The 18489-nt window shown below is 41.6% G+C and overlaps 1 protein-coding gene across 1 annotated transcript; it reads right to left on the bottom strand.

The window, feature by feature from the left end:
- Window positions 1-37: 37 nt before the first annotated feature.
- On the bottom strand, window positions 38-10948 carry LOC113031442 (lissencephaly-1 homolog A). The gene is made up of 13 exons (XM_026183517.1): window positions 10493-10948; window positions 5814-5932; window positions 5131-5360; window positions 4667-4790; window positions 4284-4405; window positions 3715-3801; window positions 3445-3534; window positions 3059-3147; window positions 2201-2423; window positions 1979-2101; window positions 1391-1556; window positions 544-632; window positions 38-382 (listed from the first exon to the last, which is right to left on the bottom strand). The coding sequence occupies exons 1-13, from the start codon at window positions 10580-10582 to the stop codon at window positions 276-278; spliced, it is 1659 nt and encodes a 552-aa protein (XP_026039302.1). The 5' UTR covers window positions 10583-10948; the 3' UTR covers window positions 38-275.
- Between the last annotated feature and the right edge of the window lie 7541 nt (window positions 10949-18489).

Genomic DNA, 18489 nt, shown 5'->3' on the forward strand with positions numbered 1-18489 from the left:
AGACGGAAATACAAAAAGAGCAAAAAAGAGATGCAAATTTGTTGGTGAGAGTCACAGTGTGACAGCTTTATTGTATGTGAAAATAATATTTACACAGAAAACAATCTGCTTATCGCGCTCACACGCACACTCGCTCACTTTCTCCTTCCAACACTGATACTCGGTCTGTCACACTTCACACCCCTGCACCCTCCCTCGCTGTCACTTCGCTCCCACCCTCTCATTTCCTCTTCATGGCTGCAGGCCGTGGTGTTCTCGGCACGAGAAAGCGGCGCTCACTGGAGAGCGCAGCGGAGCCACGAGCCGGACCCTGCGTCCTCCTCCGCGGCGGCGGACCGGCTGTCTTTTCCTTCATCGCCGCCTTCGTCGTTATCCTCGTAATCTAAATTAGACGAGGGGGGTCATAACGATTTTTCACGACAAGCATCACCTAAAATTAACACGACCGTATTCATTTCGGCAATTCCACGGTTGCTCATTAAACGTGTGAGGCAGCAAATGAAGATGTGAATGTGTGTGAAATTGCAGCGTGTGTGTGTGTACCATCAGTCTCCTCATCATCTTCAGTGTCTCCCTCTGACTCCAGTAAACAGGAATCCATTAGACTGTCTATCCTTGCTGTGACATCACCCCTGTAACATTTACACCCGCAATTAAATAAAGCAGGCGCTTTGAACTCGTTATAGTTCACAGAAGAGCCCGATTTCATCTCAAGTGGACCAAACAGTAAAACTACTGCATAGCAACCTATAGATCACACTCTGGCAACACTCGCATTTAGAAAACAGATGAAAAACAGCCTGAGATGTCTGAGGAAAAAGGTGCTGCTGTAGAAATACGTCTCAATTTTGCATGTTCACTCAATCTATTCTCATTAGATGTGCATTATAATTTACACAGCTGATCTACAAAGGCACAAAACACTTCATATGTGGAGTAAATCACAACTGAACAACCACAGTATGTTCTGATTAATGAGTCCTCAAACTCGGTGTGTCGTGGAAATACTTTCAACTTTTCACAGATTTTTACTCCCGGTACAGTCAAGCTGGTACCACTGCACCGAGATTTCGTGAAAAAATTGGAAGTATTCATGACTTTTCTTTGCAAACCCGTCCAGTGGACCAGATTGAGCCCTGTGGCAGGCTGGTTCTAGCCCCTTATATTCGCCTTAGATTTAACACCCCCTGAACCAAAAGCATGATATCAAGATAAATGTGTGTGTCAAAATCAATTAAACCCATTAGCACATTAAATCCAATTATAGCTTTAGAATTAAAAGTGCAGCTGACCTCAGAACAAACAATGAATATTCAAATAAGGAAGATAATTGAGCAGCTTGGATCTATAATCTTTTTAAGCCAGTGGTGTTGACAAGTATCGCTCCCACCTTTGCCTCCCGGAACTCGGGAGCTGCTCCCAAACGATGAGGTCTTGACCTCCGGTGACCCATCGGTGGTCTCCGCTCCCAGTGGTCCATGCTGCAAAGCAGATGATTCTGGGAGCGTCAGGCCAGGTCAGAGAGGCCAGGTACCGACACTGAGGCAGAGAGAACACTAGAGAGAGGAGAGAGACATGATGGGACCGGAAGTCAACGGAGGAACATAAAGTGTGTAAAACTGCGTTTTTACATTCTCGGTAAATTAAAATTGGTTTGCTCGTTTTCCAGCAATACAGCACTGGTCCCCAGTCTAGAACCAGTTCCGCATATTTCGCCTCCCCTAAAAAATAGCTGGCAGAAACACACCATCACCAATCTGCTGGCCTCAAAGCTGGAATTGCTGCGGGATGCAGCCCCCAGACTCTGTCCACAATGATCTCCTTCCCACGGTAATTATCCCAGCTTCTGTTAGCAACACTGCATAATTATTGGTTTTCAAAGGTGCCAAAAAATGGTCTGGTTCTCTGAAGATACCAAAGCAGTGCGGGCTTTGCAACAGCACCTGCAATGGTAAAAAAAGAGAGATGTGGGACTCACAATTTAGCCTGCTCTCTCCATTCGCCAGATCGTAGCAGGATCCAATTAGGAGGCCTCCCGTCTGGTGAATACAATCTGTTACTCCGGTGATACTGCTGTGATTGGTCAGTCTGGTCATCGTTCCTGTGATAATTGGACAGATGTTAGGTGGAAGGATTATGCAGATTTCACTAAATCTGCCTTCCTTTTTGGATCTTCCTCTCTGACACACACACAGCCTACCGGTCCTCCAGTGCAGGATTTTGAGCCAGGCTCGACCATAAGCCAGGAACACTCTGTCTCCCCGCGGGCTGAGGGTTAGACGCCCGCACGCCTCCCCTCCGCAGCCTGTCACCTGGCTGTTCCAGTGGTGCAGCAGCCTCAGGGGGTCTCTATCCGAACCCCGGTTCTCCCACACAGACAACCCTCCCTCAGCCGAGCCGCTGAACACCAGTGGACCCTGAGACTGCGGAGGGCACAAGAGACACAGTTGTCATGGTGATTTAAGTCTTTACCCTGTGTGTGTGTCTGTACACGTGTCTTAGAGTGAGTGTATGCATGTTAGTGCAAATGCAAGAGAAGTGTGTGAACAGTTTTAAAATGTCTCTGTGCTTCTGCTGCTGGTTATAAATGGATTTTGCGTTTTGCATGATAAACAACACAGAGGATGACAATGATGTGCTACGCTTTAATGCTTCAGGCATATTATGATGATTGCAAATTGAAAAAAAAAATGTGCATATCCAGCTCTGGGTTTCAATATTCATAAAAAAGCCTTTTTTCGCTCAAAATATATACAGTATGCTCTAAAATTGGACGAGCTCCACAGCTTACATCTTAACAAATATCTTTGATTTCCATTTGAAAGCAATAAACAAGGAAAGCTTGCGTGAGGATGATGTGAAGAAATATAGCCGTTTGATTTCCGGGGAAGAGGCTTTTTCACAAATTACTAATCAAGAGTTTGAAAAACTACGTTAGACAGCCACAGAAGGGAAACAAAAAAACTCTTCAAGTTAAAAATAGGCTGAAAATGAAAACAGCTTGAGCATCCTCCGTGTGAAGAGAGCGTGATGGTCAGCAGGTGAGTGACCCACCCACCTGGATGGAGGTGACGGCTTCCTGGTGAGCATTGACTGACTGGCAGTTTTGGAAAGTGTCCCAGCTCCAGGCTTGAACTTTCCCCCCGTCTGCGGGGTGACAGAGTGTGAGGTTAATACGCGCTGACAGGCGACTGGCAGTCATTATTGTGGGTTACGGTTGACCCACCTGAGCCTGGCTGCCTAAACTGTGTGCCTCCATCACTGTGATTCAGCTCGATAACTCTGAGCTGCTCTCCCTAACTCACTGGCAGATGATGCCACATTGTCAGACTCTGCATGCATATTAGTCCCATAAACAACAACAACAACAACAACAAAAAACGGGCACATACATGCACAAAAATAGGTATGTCACCAACACATACTGTCCTCAGGAAAACACACCTGATCCAGTGATGATGTAGCCATCCTCCTCCGGCACAAAGCAGAGCGCGGTCACAGCGTTGAATGTGTAGATAGACTTAACACACTGCCCTGAAGGAAACAGTAAAAATCGAATTTAACTGACAGGGCGCAGGCCATCAGTCACACAGGCAAACATTGATTACGATGCACACATTTCCCACACACAACCCTCAGGCTCCATCTACCTATATATGTATGTCACTCTATGTCGCTGTGTGTGTGTGTGTGTGTTTGTGTGGTTAAGCCTACCAATACTCAGGGCCCAGATCTTCACATAGCAGTCCACTGAGCCACTCAAGATAAACCTCTCTTTGTCGGACAAAGACAGGGACCAGGCTGTCGAGGGGGTACGCGCAGACCAAACAAAGAGCAGAATGGGGACAGAGGAGGGGAGACGGAAAGAGAAAAGAGATTACGCTGGCAAAAAGCTGTAAATAAGTGATGATGCGCAAAATAAAAAAGAGGAGACCGCAAGACAAAGACTGAAAATGACTAAAAAGGAACCATGTAATTAGTAAGAGAGACTATGGTTCGACTGAGCTGCGTCATCAGTTCACTTCTAGACTTGGTATTTTAAGTTGGGGAAGCAGGTGGGGAGGGGATGTAGGAGGAGAGCCGGAGATGTGTTGGAGTGCAAATGATGGAAGGCTGCCTGCTTCAGACAGACAGTGAACTCTCTAAAGTGTCCACTGTGGTTACCTCTCTCTGGGCTGATCTGATGAACTGCTCCTATAATTACCAAACCGCAGGACAGAGGCATTACTCAGCTCTGCTCGGCCCACATGTTAGGATGTGTGTGTGCGTGTGTGTTTCCTCACCCAGCCTCTTGCAATACTCAGGGGGAGGTGCTGCCAGACAGGTGACCCCGCCGGTGTGACCTCCTAAGTTCTTGTGCTCTGTTGCAGTGGGAACGTGCCACACCTTCACTGTCGTATCTCGACTTAAGAGTGAGAATGACGGACGGGAAGAAAAAGGGAGGGCCCAGGAGGAAAGAAAGAGAGAGGGGGGAGAAAACAAGCAAAGTTAAAAGGCGTTCCACATAAACCGCAAGAGATTTGCGCCGAGTGATCAGGCGGAGGAAGAAAACCAAATATATGTCAGACAGCGAGGGAGAGAGCAAGAGCCTATTAAGTGATAAATTAGGTGAAATGTTCACTTTGCATATCCATTATGCAAATCGAGTCTTCTTTTCCTGCTTTACCTCCCAGAAACCACCAGGTTGTCAACAGCAACCACGCAGGTGACTATGTCACTGTGACCCTGCAACAGCCTCAAGCGAAACTTCGCCTTCTCCCACGACGCTTTGAGGGATGTAAATTCAGCTTCTGTAAAAGAAATGATTTGTGCAATTAGCAGTGTTGACTCATCAGCACCCTGGCTCGTTAATCTACACACTTCTTCAATATGGATTAGTCTGCCACTGCAAAGCGTGGGGCTAAATTAGCTCCAAGGATGCAAAACGTGGGCCCTGTCTTCAGGGAAGCATATGCAGCCAGTTGGTTTTAAAACTGGCAGCCTCGTGAGCTTGTTAGGACTCCTTCGGGGCAAAGAAGAATAATCTGATTTTAGATGTTAATCACAAATTAGGGCACCGCTTTGTGCTTTTAACTGCCAGTGACAAATCGTAACGGCAATCTCTCCAGCCACTTTTCTTAATTATCCCACCTTCCTGCCGTAGTAGCCGCTCCTCGTCAGAGCCCGCGCAGTCGCCTGACACGTCCCGACAGTTATCTGACACCTTGGCCGCCGCTGTCCTTTCCCGCTCTCTGCCCATCTCCGCCTTCCTCTGCCTGGCAGCCGGGGCTGGCGCTGCTTGAGCTCTGGACTCCTCTTCTCCCTTAAGGATCTTGGAGGCTGGAGGCGTCTGTGATGGAAGGGCCTCAGGGACATCCTCCCTGTGCCAGTGCAGAAAGCAGGTGCTGAATATATAATCGAGATGCAAACTGCACACAGTCACAGCTTGGTGACAGTGAGGATACCTGCGGAGGATCTCCAAGTGTCATACAAACTAAAATAATACTCCTGTAAGAGTAGTAGTCTGTAGTCTGCCTGCCAGGAGAAAATCAGCGTACTTCATTCAGTTTTATGTTAATGTCCACACACATGCGGATTTCCCTCCTTAGGGGCTCCAATAAGGACAACGACATCCCTGAATGATGTTTACACATGACGAGCAGGAGAAAGTTCCAAATTTCCTAAAGCATGACAGTATTTGACCTGCAATGTGTTTGGATAGACATACAAAACAGATCAAAGGCTTCAAAGTGAATGTTGTTGCTTTTGAAGAATTATGTTTCTCTTCATCTGCCCCCCCACCCGTGGCTGGTACCTCTCCCTCACTTCCTTACACTTGTCTTTTCATCTTCTCCTTTTTTCCGTCTCCCACAATCCCAAGAGTTTGCTGCGGGCCAGAAAGCTGCAGCTGAAGCTCAGCCAATCTGGAACGAAGCTCCGCCTTCCTGGAGATCTGAGAAGGGAAGAGGCACGAGATTGGTTGTAAACCAAGCTGCTAAATCCACAAGTTGTTTATATGCACAACCAACATACCCGGCCTGTCTCGATTTATTAGACTGCAGCCCGCAACATACAGCATACTCCTGTTAGATTGTGAGCTTTGAAATATGCATGAATGAGTGAATCAAGCGTGTCAATTTTAGATTAGGTGGCTGGTTCCTCGGTTAAAGGAGCACTCCCCTAGTTTTTATTTCTCAATTTATTTGTCAGCATTTTACTCTGCCTGTGAAAATCAGTGTTTGTATCTTTCGTGGCTCTCGGCGGAGCTTCGAAATTATCGTGGTTTTTACCAGCAGGAGATTGCGGAATACAGATTTTTAAAACACGGGTTCAGGCATTTGAAAATCTCCAAGGCGCAGTGCATCTAACACGCTTTTGCATTGTGGGAAATGTATTCTTAAAACAGAACAATAAAGTGTTGCTGTGTAATCGTAATATTTGATCATCAGCTGTGGAAGAGCCACTTTAATCTAGGTAAGACTAGTTAAGACTGCCGTCTACTTTTCTAATTAAAAAAGGAACCAGCAAATAGATCTGTCAGATCAATTATTTAAAGAAAAGGCACAACGTTTCACTCTAAAACAGGGGTATCAAACATGCAGCCTCTGCAGGCCACAACTGGACCACCTATTGGCATGCACGTATATATAAATACCTAGAATGGACAGGAGGGCAGGCTAGAGGTAGCAGAGCTGAAGATTTTCATTAGGAGTGGATTAGATCAGAATGACAGCTCAAATAAGTATCAAGGCAGAGATGGTTTGGAGTTGTGCAGGGGAGGGATAGTGGAGATACTGGACAAAGGATGCTGAACGTGGAGCTGTGTGTAGTGAAGGAGGACATGCAGAGGGCTGATGTGAGAAGAGGATACTAAGGATAGGTGGGAGGAAGATGATCGACTGTGGCAACTCCTAAAGGGAACAGCCAAAAGAAGAAGAAGAAGAAGATTGTATTTTGTTGGATAAAAATTGTTTTGAAAGAGGTTAATGATTCAGACCTCTAAGATCATGACATGAGCCATTCTTCTCATTTTTACAGGCTTCTTATAAACAAAGACATTCCCTGTGGCAAGTAGGTTTTGGAATGAAGATCCATGATCACAAAGTTACAGGTTTCTTTGTAATAACAGAACGTGGAAAAACTGCACTTATTTTTCTAAAACATCTCAGGTTGCACTTCATCTGTTTTGTGAATGGGAGGCTTGTTAAATGCATTCAGAAAGTCGATCTTCACATTGTATAAGAAAAAAGGAGAATTTAAAAGTCTGCTATTATTACATGATTACTATGAAGTGTTTTCACCGGTAGGACCCACCTGAGATCAAACTCGGTTCCTAGTGGCCTATGAACTTAAATGAGTTTGACACCGCTGCTCTAAAATGTAGCGAAGTAGAGAAATAAATGGTAATGCTGAAGGAAAGCACATCAAAATTAAGTTTCTTCTCCCACACGGCAAAGTAACACTTCATTTTTCACCTTTATTGGATTATTGTGATCTGCTCTTTATGAAAGAATCCCACTACGTTGGATACTCTAAACCATTGTGCCTTACCTTTTATTACTAGCTGTGAAAACTGCACATAACACTGTTCTCTAAAGTGATAAGAAGCCAGCTGTATATGTCCAAAGACTAAAGCAGGCTGTTATAAATGAATCTCTCCTTGGCCTGGTTCCTTCCTCTGATTGGTTTAAATACACATGTGTTTAAACCACGAATGTTTGCTTGCAGAGTCGAAATAAAGTCAGACGCACCTGCTCCTCTTCCTGGTTTCTCCTATGGAACAAGCTGAGATGTTTGAACTGGTTAGTATGGGGATTTTAAAGCTATTTTTTAAAAGACTGCAGAGGCAGCAGGTGCATTTACTCCTAAATTTGCACTATAATTGATTTGAAATTGTACCCGTTTTGATCTTTTCCTGCACATAAAGTCGATATCATCTTCCCTGTATTGGTTTTTTAATCTAAACTTTCATCACATTAAGTAAAGGACACAATAAAGCCACTTTCAGCTGCTTCCTTATCCACGAGGGGTCGCCACAGCAGGTGGCTTTGCAGATGTTTTTTTTATGCTGGCTGCTTTTGCTGACGTAACCCCCAGGGGATTGGTTTCTCCTCCTGGGATCAAACTGAGGATCTTTCACTTGTTAGGCGAGTGTGTAAACCACTACATTGTGAAGCAAAGGATGCAATACTAAAAACTCTGAATATAACTGCATTTTAACAACACTGCAAGGAAAATGTTGCTACTCTTTTATGTTTTTCAGTCGCTTCATCACATTGCAATAGAGAGACGATCTGTTTTTATAAATAAGAACTGATTTAATTTGCACAATATGTTTGTTATTGTCACCGTTTCATATTACCTTTATGTTTTGATTCGTTTTTTTATGACGTAAAGTGTAAATGCTCCCGACTGACTTCCTCATAATCAGCTGATTTTTTAGACTTTATCATTTGGGTTTGCTCAATGATACCGTCAAATATGTCAGTGGTTGTTCCTGCTGCATTTCGTTGCCTCAATCCCTGTTAATCTTGTGTCATTTTTCTTTTTGCATAAGATGGCGTGTCCCTTTCACTCACTTTATGAAACTTTAGAGGGAAGCAAGGTCATTATGCTAACAGTGAAACTAAAAAAAGAACTAAACTGATACAAGCTAAATCACTCTTTGAAACAAAATTGAATTAAAAACAAAAAGTCAAAAAACTCCGGCGGGAAGCATCCAGTTGCTGTGATACTTGTAGTGTCCTAATCTGCTGGCTCATCTCAGATCATCCTCTGTGATCCAGGTCCTACTTCATTTTCAGAATAGATATATTCAGGATCCTCTTTGTGATATGTTTCCAAACTGAGGGTTTTACTGCATATACATAATTCTGGCAACACAATATTATAACCAGTATTTTACATAAGTGGGGCTCATTTATTTTAGTTTAACATCCATTTCTGTTTCTTAAATGGACAGGTATGCATAAACTTCTATTATGTAAGGTAACAAAAACTTTTTACCCTAACTACAGCTGGAAATATGCATAGTTACACCATAAAGGTCAGGTTTAAGCCAAGAAATTATACAGAATCTGATTATACAGAACATGTCAGTACCAATGTTGCTTCTTCATTTCACAGCCAAACGCTGCATTCGTAAGTGCTGAAATGTGACTGTATTAGAAAATGCCTTTGGCACAGAGGGAATCACGGCGAGATGATGGAGATGAACCTGGTATCTAAACGCAGGTAAATATTACAGCTTTCACGTGCTTTGACTGGCCATCTATCTCAAATGTTGATATGACCCTTGAAGGTTTACCCAGCATGCAATGTTTGACGTTTTCTCCAGTGAATGATGAGAAAACAAATCAAACATGAAGGATGCCATTGCTTGTTTGTGTTACTCCATGTCACAGAGATTAAACTGGTGTCATGCAATTGAAACTATGATGTACAAAGTTTGTCTTTAGACTTTGACACCTGGAGTTTTATATATGTTATTATATATACAGTTATAGATAGAGAGAGAGAAAAAGCTCCAAATTTCAGCCCACCTGAGGCCCTGCAACTCATAAAATGCTTATATAGTAAGAAGATAACAACTTTCATGGATTCATTAAATAGACTAAAGTTACTGCACAAATCAAATGAGCTGGCTCTGAGGGGTCAGGTGGGAAGCACTGGTTGTTTTTCATTGAATGAAGGTTCTCAAACTGACGGAACCAGCTAAACTTAAGGTTTAAAGCTCCGTCCAGATCCTTTACACGTGCTTTTAAACGTGCCTTCATCTAAGAATATATAATTAAAAGAAAAACGATCCTATTTCAGATGATGTGCAGGCTATTTTCGACAACTATGAATGCAGGTGTGTCTTGAAATTGAAATTTTGGCTTGCATTGTTTATGCACAAAATGTTTGGGAAAAACGCTGCCAAATGCCTTTCAGCTGGAAATGTGTGTCACGCCATGCATGCATGCATTTACAGTCCTGCTGCCAGAACCAGGGGCAGCTCAGTACACGGAAATCACTGCTGTGGGGCTCGGCCACTCTCTTATTGCATTCACATTCTGGTCTTTAACACGCAGAAGCTCTCCTGAAGTTTCTGATTATTATATTTTCCAGATGCATTCGGCTCAACCTGTGATCTTCTGCTGTTCCTGGGGCGAAAACTGTCAAATTATTCATTGCACGGTTATTATTAATGCATGTTAATCATGGCTTTACGATGCCAACACTGTTAGTTTTAAGAAGCCTTACTTCACACCTTTTTGCAGCTGACTTGTACTGTGTGGCAAACCTCTAATGCTTACATTGACTGTGTGGTCTATTGAATAGACAGCTTTGTTGTAGTGACTGTCAGCAGGTCAATATCTATCTGATGTTTTTAATTTAGGCTAAATGTGTGTCTGTGCTGCTCTTGCAGGTATAACCTCGTGCTTCACCTGAGGGAAATTTATTCAGGATTTACACACAGGCTACACGGAGATGTAATGAAGAGGGAAAGGCGAATGAAGTGTTTCTGTACCTTGAATCTTTCCTCTGGGGTGAGATTGATTTTTATTTCCAGATTTTCAATCTGTCTCAACTTCTTCTGCAGCTTCCTCACCTCCCCCATTGGCGTTGTCTAACCCGGTTAGCTACACTTTAAAACTGGCTTTCAAGTTGGAAGAGAGCGTCAAACAAACAGCATTTCCTTTAAATAAAGAGTCTGAAGCGGTTTAAATAAATAAAGATGCATCGAGAGGCTTAGCAGGGCGGCTCAGAGACGTGTCGCCGGATGTTGACGATGTGTTAGAGGTGTATTACTGTCCTTACAGCGCCATCATGTGGTCCGTTCAGAAAGAGGTGCTAAATCCCGTTAATAAATAATAAAAGTACACCATGTCCTTACTTAAAAACACTGTAATGCGTATGTACGGTTTCGCATACACGAAATGATATAACTGTGTGAGGCTCTTCTTCAAAATCCAGGCCCTGAAGGTCACCATGACAACCGGAGGACAGAGCTGTAAAACTGTGCTGCATTCAAATGTACTCCCCATAGCTTGTATTTCTGAGCGTCCGACGAGTGAAAGACACTCGTTGAAAAATAAATGAATAAATAAAAAATTTAAGGAAACACAAAGTCGGTTAAACTTCATTATTCAGAGATAACAATGTGTCCAGTTAGGAAGCACTAACCACTGTGGATCATTTAACCTGCTTTGGTGCAAAGAAAGTGACAACATGAATAGTGGAGAGGCAACAACAAACAGCACTCCCCCACAAAAGTGTATGCATTTTATCCAAATGCTTTATTAATCCCAGTGGAAAATTGTATTGTTACAGGTGGTCACTTTAAATATAAATATGAAAGATTAAAAAAGTTAACTCTCTATAAAAAAATAAGTAAAAATAAGTGCAATATTAATTTTAATATTCCAAAGTTAAAATGATACTATGCAGAGTATAGACAGGATATTGCAAGTGAAAATAGTCCATTTATGATAAGGAAAGTTGTAAAGATGGCCAGAGGTAGGAATGATGTCCTGTAGAATTCTGTAGTGCATGTGGCTGAATGAGTATTTCCTGAACACGCTCCAGCACAAGATGAAGACAGCGTGACGGATTGTGCAATATTGACAATAGCTTAGACAGTATCCTCCTTTCTGACACCTCTGTCGGAGAATCAGGCTCCACACACACAACATTATTGGCCTCGTGAATCAGTTTATTCACTCTGTTGTTATCCACTTCCCACATTCTGCTGCTCCAGCACACTACAGCACAGCACACGGCTCACGACAGACTCATTTTGCATGTGGTGTCCATAGATCATTGCATTCAGTTTGTGTACTATTTTTCTTTCTTTTTTTTCTAATTTGCTTTTTCCTAGTGTGCTTGTCATTAATGCATGAGACACTATCTGCAGGCCATTCAGGTTGCAGAGGTACTCCACCTCCTCCTCCTCGACTCAAGAGTGGTAGAAGTCGTAGATCCATAGAAGGGCATTAACCCACCAGGTCTGGTACCTGCTCCTTTACTTGAAGTGGAACAGGAGGAGCACTGGCAGAGCCCTACAGTGCATATTTCACCTGTGCTCACAGACCAGCACCATGCATCTTCATTGGCATTTGCCAGAGAACTGGCAGATCTGTCTGTTTCACCTGGGCAATTAATTTGTTTCTTACATATATATATATATATATATATATATATATATATATATATATATATATATATATATATATATATATATATATATATATATATATATATATATATATATATATATATATATATATATATATATAGCATCTTACACCCTGCTGTTATGTGCTGGATTGTCTCTGGGGCATCTTTACACAGCCTGCACCTGTAGTCTTGCCTGGTGTGATAGACCTCAGCCTCTATGGATCTTGTGCCCAGAGATTGTTCCTGTGCTGCCATGATTAGTGCCTCTGTCCTGTCTTTCAGTCCAGCTTTGTCCAGCCACTGATAGGATTTCAAGATATCAGCCACCTCCACTATCTGCTTTTGGTACATAATGTGCAGGGGCCTGTCCTTCCATGATGGTGCCTCCTCTTCCTCCTCATTCTTGGGTTTCTGCTGCCCAAGGTATTCACTGAGCACTCGGTCAGTTGGGGCCATCTTCGTGATGTATTCGTGGATGTTTGTTGTCTCATCCTGGACCGTGGTGCTGACACTCACCAGTCCCCGGCCTCCTTCCTTCTGTTTAGCATACAGCCTCAGGGTGCTGGTCTTGGGTTGAAACCCGCCATGCATGGTCAGGAGCTTCCTTCTAGCAACCTCTTCATGATTCCCATTTGCCTGCGGGGTCCCCAGGTACTTGTAGCTGTCCTCAGTGTTCCGCATTGTTGCCTTCTGGTAGTTTGATCCCCTCAGTTCTGACTACCTTCCCTCTCTTTGTTATTATCCGACTACATTTCCCCAGTCCAAATGACATTCCGATATCATTGCTGTATATCCTGGTGGTGTGGATCAGTGAATCGATGTCTCGTTCATTCTTGACATACAGTTTGATGTCATCCATGTACAGGACATGGCTGACAACTGCTCTATTCTGTAGTCGGTATCTGTAGCCAGTCTTTTCAATAATCTCACTGAGGGGGTTCAGGCCTATGCAGAACAGCAGTGGGGACAGAGAATCTCTTTGGTAGATCCCGCACTTGATGGTGACATGTGCTATGGGCTTGAAGTTGGCTTCTAGTGTTGTACGCCACATCCCCATTGAGGTCCTGATGAAGGCTCTTAGGGTATTGTTGAACTTGTATAGTTCTAGGCATTCCAGAATCCAGGTGTGGGGCATTGAGTCATAGGCCTTCTTGTAATCAATCCAGGCAGTGCCCAAGTTGGTCAGCCTATATATATATATATATATATATATATATATATATATATATATATATATATATATATATATATATATATATATAGATATATATAGATAGATAGATATATATAGATATAGATATAGATGGATAGATAGATAGATAGATAGATAGATAGATATATAGATATAGATAGATAGATAGATAGATAGATAGATAGATAGATAGATAGATAGATAGATAGATAGATAGATAGATAGATAGATAGATAGATAGATAGATAGATAGATAGATAGATAGATAGATGTTACTAGATATTCACTTTTTTAAAATCATTAAATTTTGAAGATTTGTATGGATTTATCCAAAAGCTATGAAAGTTCTTGAAACATTGTCAGGATCTTTACTGTTCTCATATTATTACAGTGAGCTGCAATGTCTTAATGAGCACAATGATAACAGGTGGCATTGGTTGGCCTGCAGAAGCTGGCAAATTATAGTCTTCCTGGTTCTTTTTTGCCTCCAAATCCCACAGACCTAAAACAGAAATAGGGGCCAGTGGGGCAAATTAGTAATCCAGAGGCCCAGTAGCCCATAACCATTATGGGCCACTGGGCCTGTCCAAGTTGGACCAAGTAAGATGGTATGTCTAGTCCAATTTGGACCCCTGCTGCATGGACCTCTGCAGTATCCACTGAGAGCTGGAGGAGGTCAAGTGCAGATGATTCATTAAAATATTTGCAACATAAAATGGCTAAAGTAAGAGATTAAGTTAAGGGGGAAACATTAAGTGAACAAATGGGTATTTAGAAAAAGACAACAAGTTAGTTTGGAAGTTAACTTTTAAAGCCATAACGCTGGGACTTTAATGAAAAATAATTTGAACTAAAAATTAAAGGCTGTTTCTAAAAACAGTTTTATTTATTTCTATTTTACAGAGCAACAGCTGACACATACTCATTAAAAGTTTTAATATTCACCAAAGTCTAACAGTACAGTCGTCGCCATAGGTTTTGAGAATGACACAAATACTGGTTTTCACAAAGTTTGCTGCTTCAGTTTTTATAATAGCAATTTCCATATACTCTAGAATGTTATGAAGAGTGATCAGATGAACTGCGAAATCCTTCTTTGCCATGAAAATGAACTTAATCTCAAAAATTCAATTTCCGCTGCATTTCATCATTCAGCATTTCATGCCATAAAAGGACCTGCTGAGATCATTTCAAAAAATTTCTCATCAACTCAGGTGAGAATGTTGACGAGCACAAGGCTGGAGATCATTATGTTATGCTGACTGAGTTAGAATAGCAGACTGGATGCATTAAAAGGAGGGTGATGCTTGAAATCGTTGTTCTTCCTATTAAACATGGTTACCTGCAAGGAAACACATGTAGCCATCATTGCGTTGCATAAAAAGGGCTTCACAGGCAAGGATGTTGTTGCTACTAAGACTGCACCTAAATCAACCATTTATCAGATCATCAAGAACTTCAAGGAAAGAGGTTCAATTATTGTGAAGTAGGCTTCAGGGCCCCCAAGAAAGTCCAGCAAGTGCCAGGATGGTCTCCTAAAGATGATTCAGCTGCGGTATCAGAGTGCCACCAGTGCAGAGCTTGCTCAGGAATAGTAGGAGTCCATCTGCACGCATAGTGAGGCGAAGACTTTTGGAAGACGGCCTGGTGTCAAGAAGGGAAGCAAAGAAGCCACTTTTCTCAGAAAAAGCCATCAGGGACGAATTGATATTCTGCAAAAAGTGCAGGAAGTGGACTGCTGAGGACTGGCGTAAAGTCATTTTATCTGATGAAGCCCCTTTCTGATTGTTTGGGGCATCTGGAAAAAGGATTATCTGGAGAGGAAAAGGTGAGCACCACCATCAGTCCTGTCTCATGCCAACAGTAAAGCATCCAGAGACCATTCATGTGTGGGGCTGCTTCTCATCCAAGGCAGTGGGCTCACTCACAATTTTGCCAAAAAACAGCCAAACATCCTCTGAAAGCAACTTCTTCCAACCATCCAAGAACAGTTTGATGAAGAACAATGCCTTTTCCAGCATGATGGATCACCATGCCATAAGGCCAAAGTGATACCTAAGTAGCTCGGGGAACAAATCATCTTGGGTCCATGGCCAGGGAACTTCCCAGACCTCAGTCCAATTGGGAACTTGTGGCCAATCCTGAAGAGGCAGGTGGACAAACAAAAACCCACTAATTCTGACAAACTCCAAGCATTGATTATGCAAGCATTGATTCTTATGAAAGAATGGGTTGCCATCTGTTAGGATTTGGCCCAGAAGTTGATTGACAACATGCCAGAGATCTAAAAACACTCAAGCAGCAAACTTTGTGAAAACTAATATTTGTGTCATTCTCAAAACTGTTGGCTACGACTGGATAAGGCTTTTTTCAAGTAAATACTGTGAGTGTTTCTATTTCTTGCTCTATTTATTGTCTGAAACGCAGTGAAGCCTGTTTAATCATTAAAATTGCCAAAAAGAGCAGTATCGGTCAGATTTTATGGAAATATTAATTGGACAAAACAAGACATTTATGAATGTTATTTTTGCCCCGCTAAACATTTGAATTTATTTATAAGCCAAACTAATCAAATTATAAAACCGGTATGCAATATACTAATTATCTCTGAGATAACATGTTCCTGTCTGCATGATTAAGAATTACTTACACAATTATTTACTACTGAACCAAATGCTCTTTGAACTTTGCTGACTATTTTTCCACCTACAGGTTGTAATTATGCCTGTTGGAATGTTTTAGAGAAGAACATTTGGCATCGTTCACTGCTAACTGGGGTATAATTTTATTTATAGGGAATCTTACCCGGTGTTGCACGGTAACAGTAAATTTTAAAAAACAAATGTCAATGCAATATTTTAAGCTGTTTTCAGGATGTTACAGAGGCTTGAAGTGACAGATTTTGTATATTTCCCGAAGACATTTCCCCGTGATATTTTGAGGATGCGTTGGGACAACAGATTATAGCCGTTCAGTCTTAAACTCTTGGAAAGTGCTGGTTAGATTTCATCTGGTGATTGCATTCATGGTCCTTAGTTAATGAGCCCTGACCACTTTTGGTGCACAGATAACCATGTTTTTTGTTATTCTAGGAATATATTGTATATACACAGACAGCTCCATATCGTTGCTTACATATTTGTCTAATGAGTGAAACATTCCTGGTTTCAATCCAGGAGACACAGAGACACAAATATCTTTGAGTTTTTGTATGGAAAGGCATTCAGTGTAAAAAATAATCTGCCAAATCAAACATGTGGAGCTACCTGCTGTGGGCATCCTTTGTGGATAAAGGCGTAGCCAAAAGTAGCTACACAGTAGTGCACATGGTTATAGGTTTGCGCTTCTTGCTTCACGGCAAGAAGCTCAAACCTGCTGGTCTGCTGGGATCTTGGCACTTGCATGATCAGTCTGTTACCTATGTGGGTTCTCTCCAGGTTAATTAGTAATTCTAAATTGGCCTTGAATGGGAGAGTGAATCACCATCTTTCCATCTCTGTTAGCCCTGCAATACACAGGCAGTCTGTACTTTTAAAGGTACAGGAGCCTCAGGGAGCTTTGTGGGGTTTCTCACCAGTGCCACAGTGCCACAGTTTTGAGTTTATATGTATATATAGAATTATAATAATAATTATTATTATTATTACTGTTAAAATTCTGTCTTCAAAAACCTAGGAATCATCAAAAGATATATATGTGGGATATATTTTCTTTATTTTTGAATTTATGTATTTTGGACTGTGTCGTGAAATTAACACAACTCATAAAGGGATCACTGTAAATGTTGCTGTATGCACTGGTAAAACTGAACAAATGATCTAAAAAAGTGAATCAAAGTGTAAATACACACAGTGCCGGTTCACCCTCTTGAAGAGATTTATGGAAGCTTGTTTCAACTGCTGTATTTTCTTTTCTTCTTTTTTTTTGTTTCAGAGCTCAGTTGAAAATTTGTGTTATTATCTAAAAAATAATTTAAAAAAAACCCCTGATAAATCAGTGCTTCCATGAGATTCCTCCAATAACCGTTTATCAAAACTGCGCTGTCAAGATTGCTTGAATGACCACAGATTTCTTTAAAGCTCTCTTAATACTGAGAGAGCATCCAGGTGTACCAGACCTCTTTCCAAAAAAACTCAGTTGGTTCATTTTAAAAACATGTTTATAAACCTTTTACTAATGAAACATCCCTCTGGTAACATTTCAATTCAATTCCGTTTTATTTATGTATCTTCAAATCATATCAGCAGTCATCTCAGGGGGCTTTATATTGTTGGATAAAGACCCTAAAATAATACAGAGAAAACCTCAACAATCAGATGATGCCCTTTAAACACGCACTTTGTGAAAGTGGGAAGGAAAAACTCTCTTTTAACAGGAAGAAATCTATAGCATGACCAGGCTCAGGGAGGTGCACCCGTCTGCCTCGATCGATTGGGAGTGAACAAAAGACACACTTTGAAAGAGAGACAGAAATTAATAAAAACAAATGATTAAATGTGGGGGTTTTAAGTGCCACTAGCAATGTTATAGCAATGTTATTGATAAATATTTCAGAAAGGTAATAATTTGGAAGAATAATTTTAGGGAATATTACCTTTAAAAATAACCTTTTGGGAACAAAAAGTTTTGCCGTTATGGACAGTGATAATATAGCTATTTAAATGTTTGCTGCTGCTGTCTTGGCCAGATCTCTCCTGAAAATTGCCTTTTTTTTTTTATGTCAGCGACTCTTACCTGGATACACAAGGATAAATGAATGTCTCTTTGTCATCTCTCATGTTCCGTCTGGCTCAAAAGGAGTTGATATCATTCATGAGAGATATGTTTGACAGATTATAGGCCAACAACTCATTTACAACAGTTTAAATACCAGAAATTACTTTTTGTCAGGAGATCCCTTTTTGCACGACACCGGTTCTGGTCCCCAGGAAGAGTGACAAAGTAAAGTAATCATGTGTGTATATTGTTTAATAATGGAACAAAGTCATTTGAGTCTAGTGCCTCACAAAAAACCCCAAAAACATTAATTGGGCAGACCGGTTCTGGCCCGCGGGCCGAGTGTTGGACACCACTGACAGTACTGACTTAATTTATATTTCTGACCACAAGTAAACGCACCACTGGGGACTTATTCACTTGGTAAGTAAAAGCTGGCA

The sequence above is a fragment of the Astatotilapia calliptera genome, chromosome 11 (assembly GCF_900246225.1).
Source record: "Astatotilapia calliptera chromosome 11, fAstCal1.2, whole genome shotgun sequence".
Taxonomy (NCBI): Eukaryota; Metazoa; Chordata; class Actinopteri; order Cichliformes; family Cichlidae; genus Astatotilapia; species Astatotilapia calliptera.

Bases quoted from the DNA above. Each gene is read 5' to 3' on its own strand.
- LOC113031442 (XM_026183517.1), bottom strand. From the start codon at position 10,582: ATGGGGGAGGTGAGGAAGCTGCAGAAGAAGTTGAGACAGATTGAAAAT. The intron at 5,933-10,492 runs GTACAGAAACAC...TTCCCTTCTCAG, and splicing joins CCCCAGAGGAAAGATTCAAG to ATCTCCAGGAAGGCGGAGCT. The intron at 4,406-4,666 runs GTAAAGCAGGAA...CTCACTCTTAAG, and splicing joins AACCTGGTGGTTTCTGGGAG to TCGAGATACGACAGTGAAGG.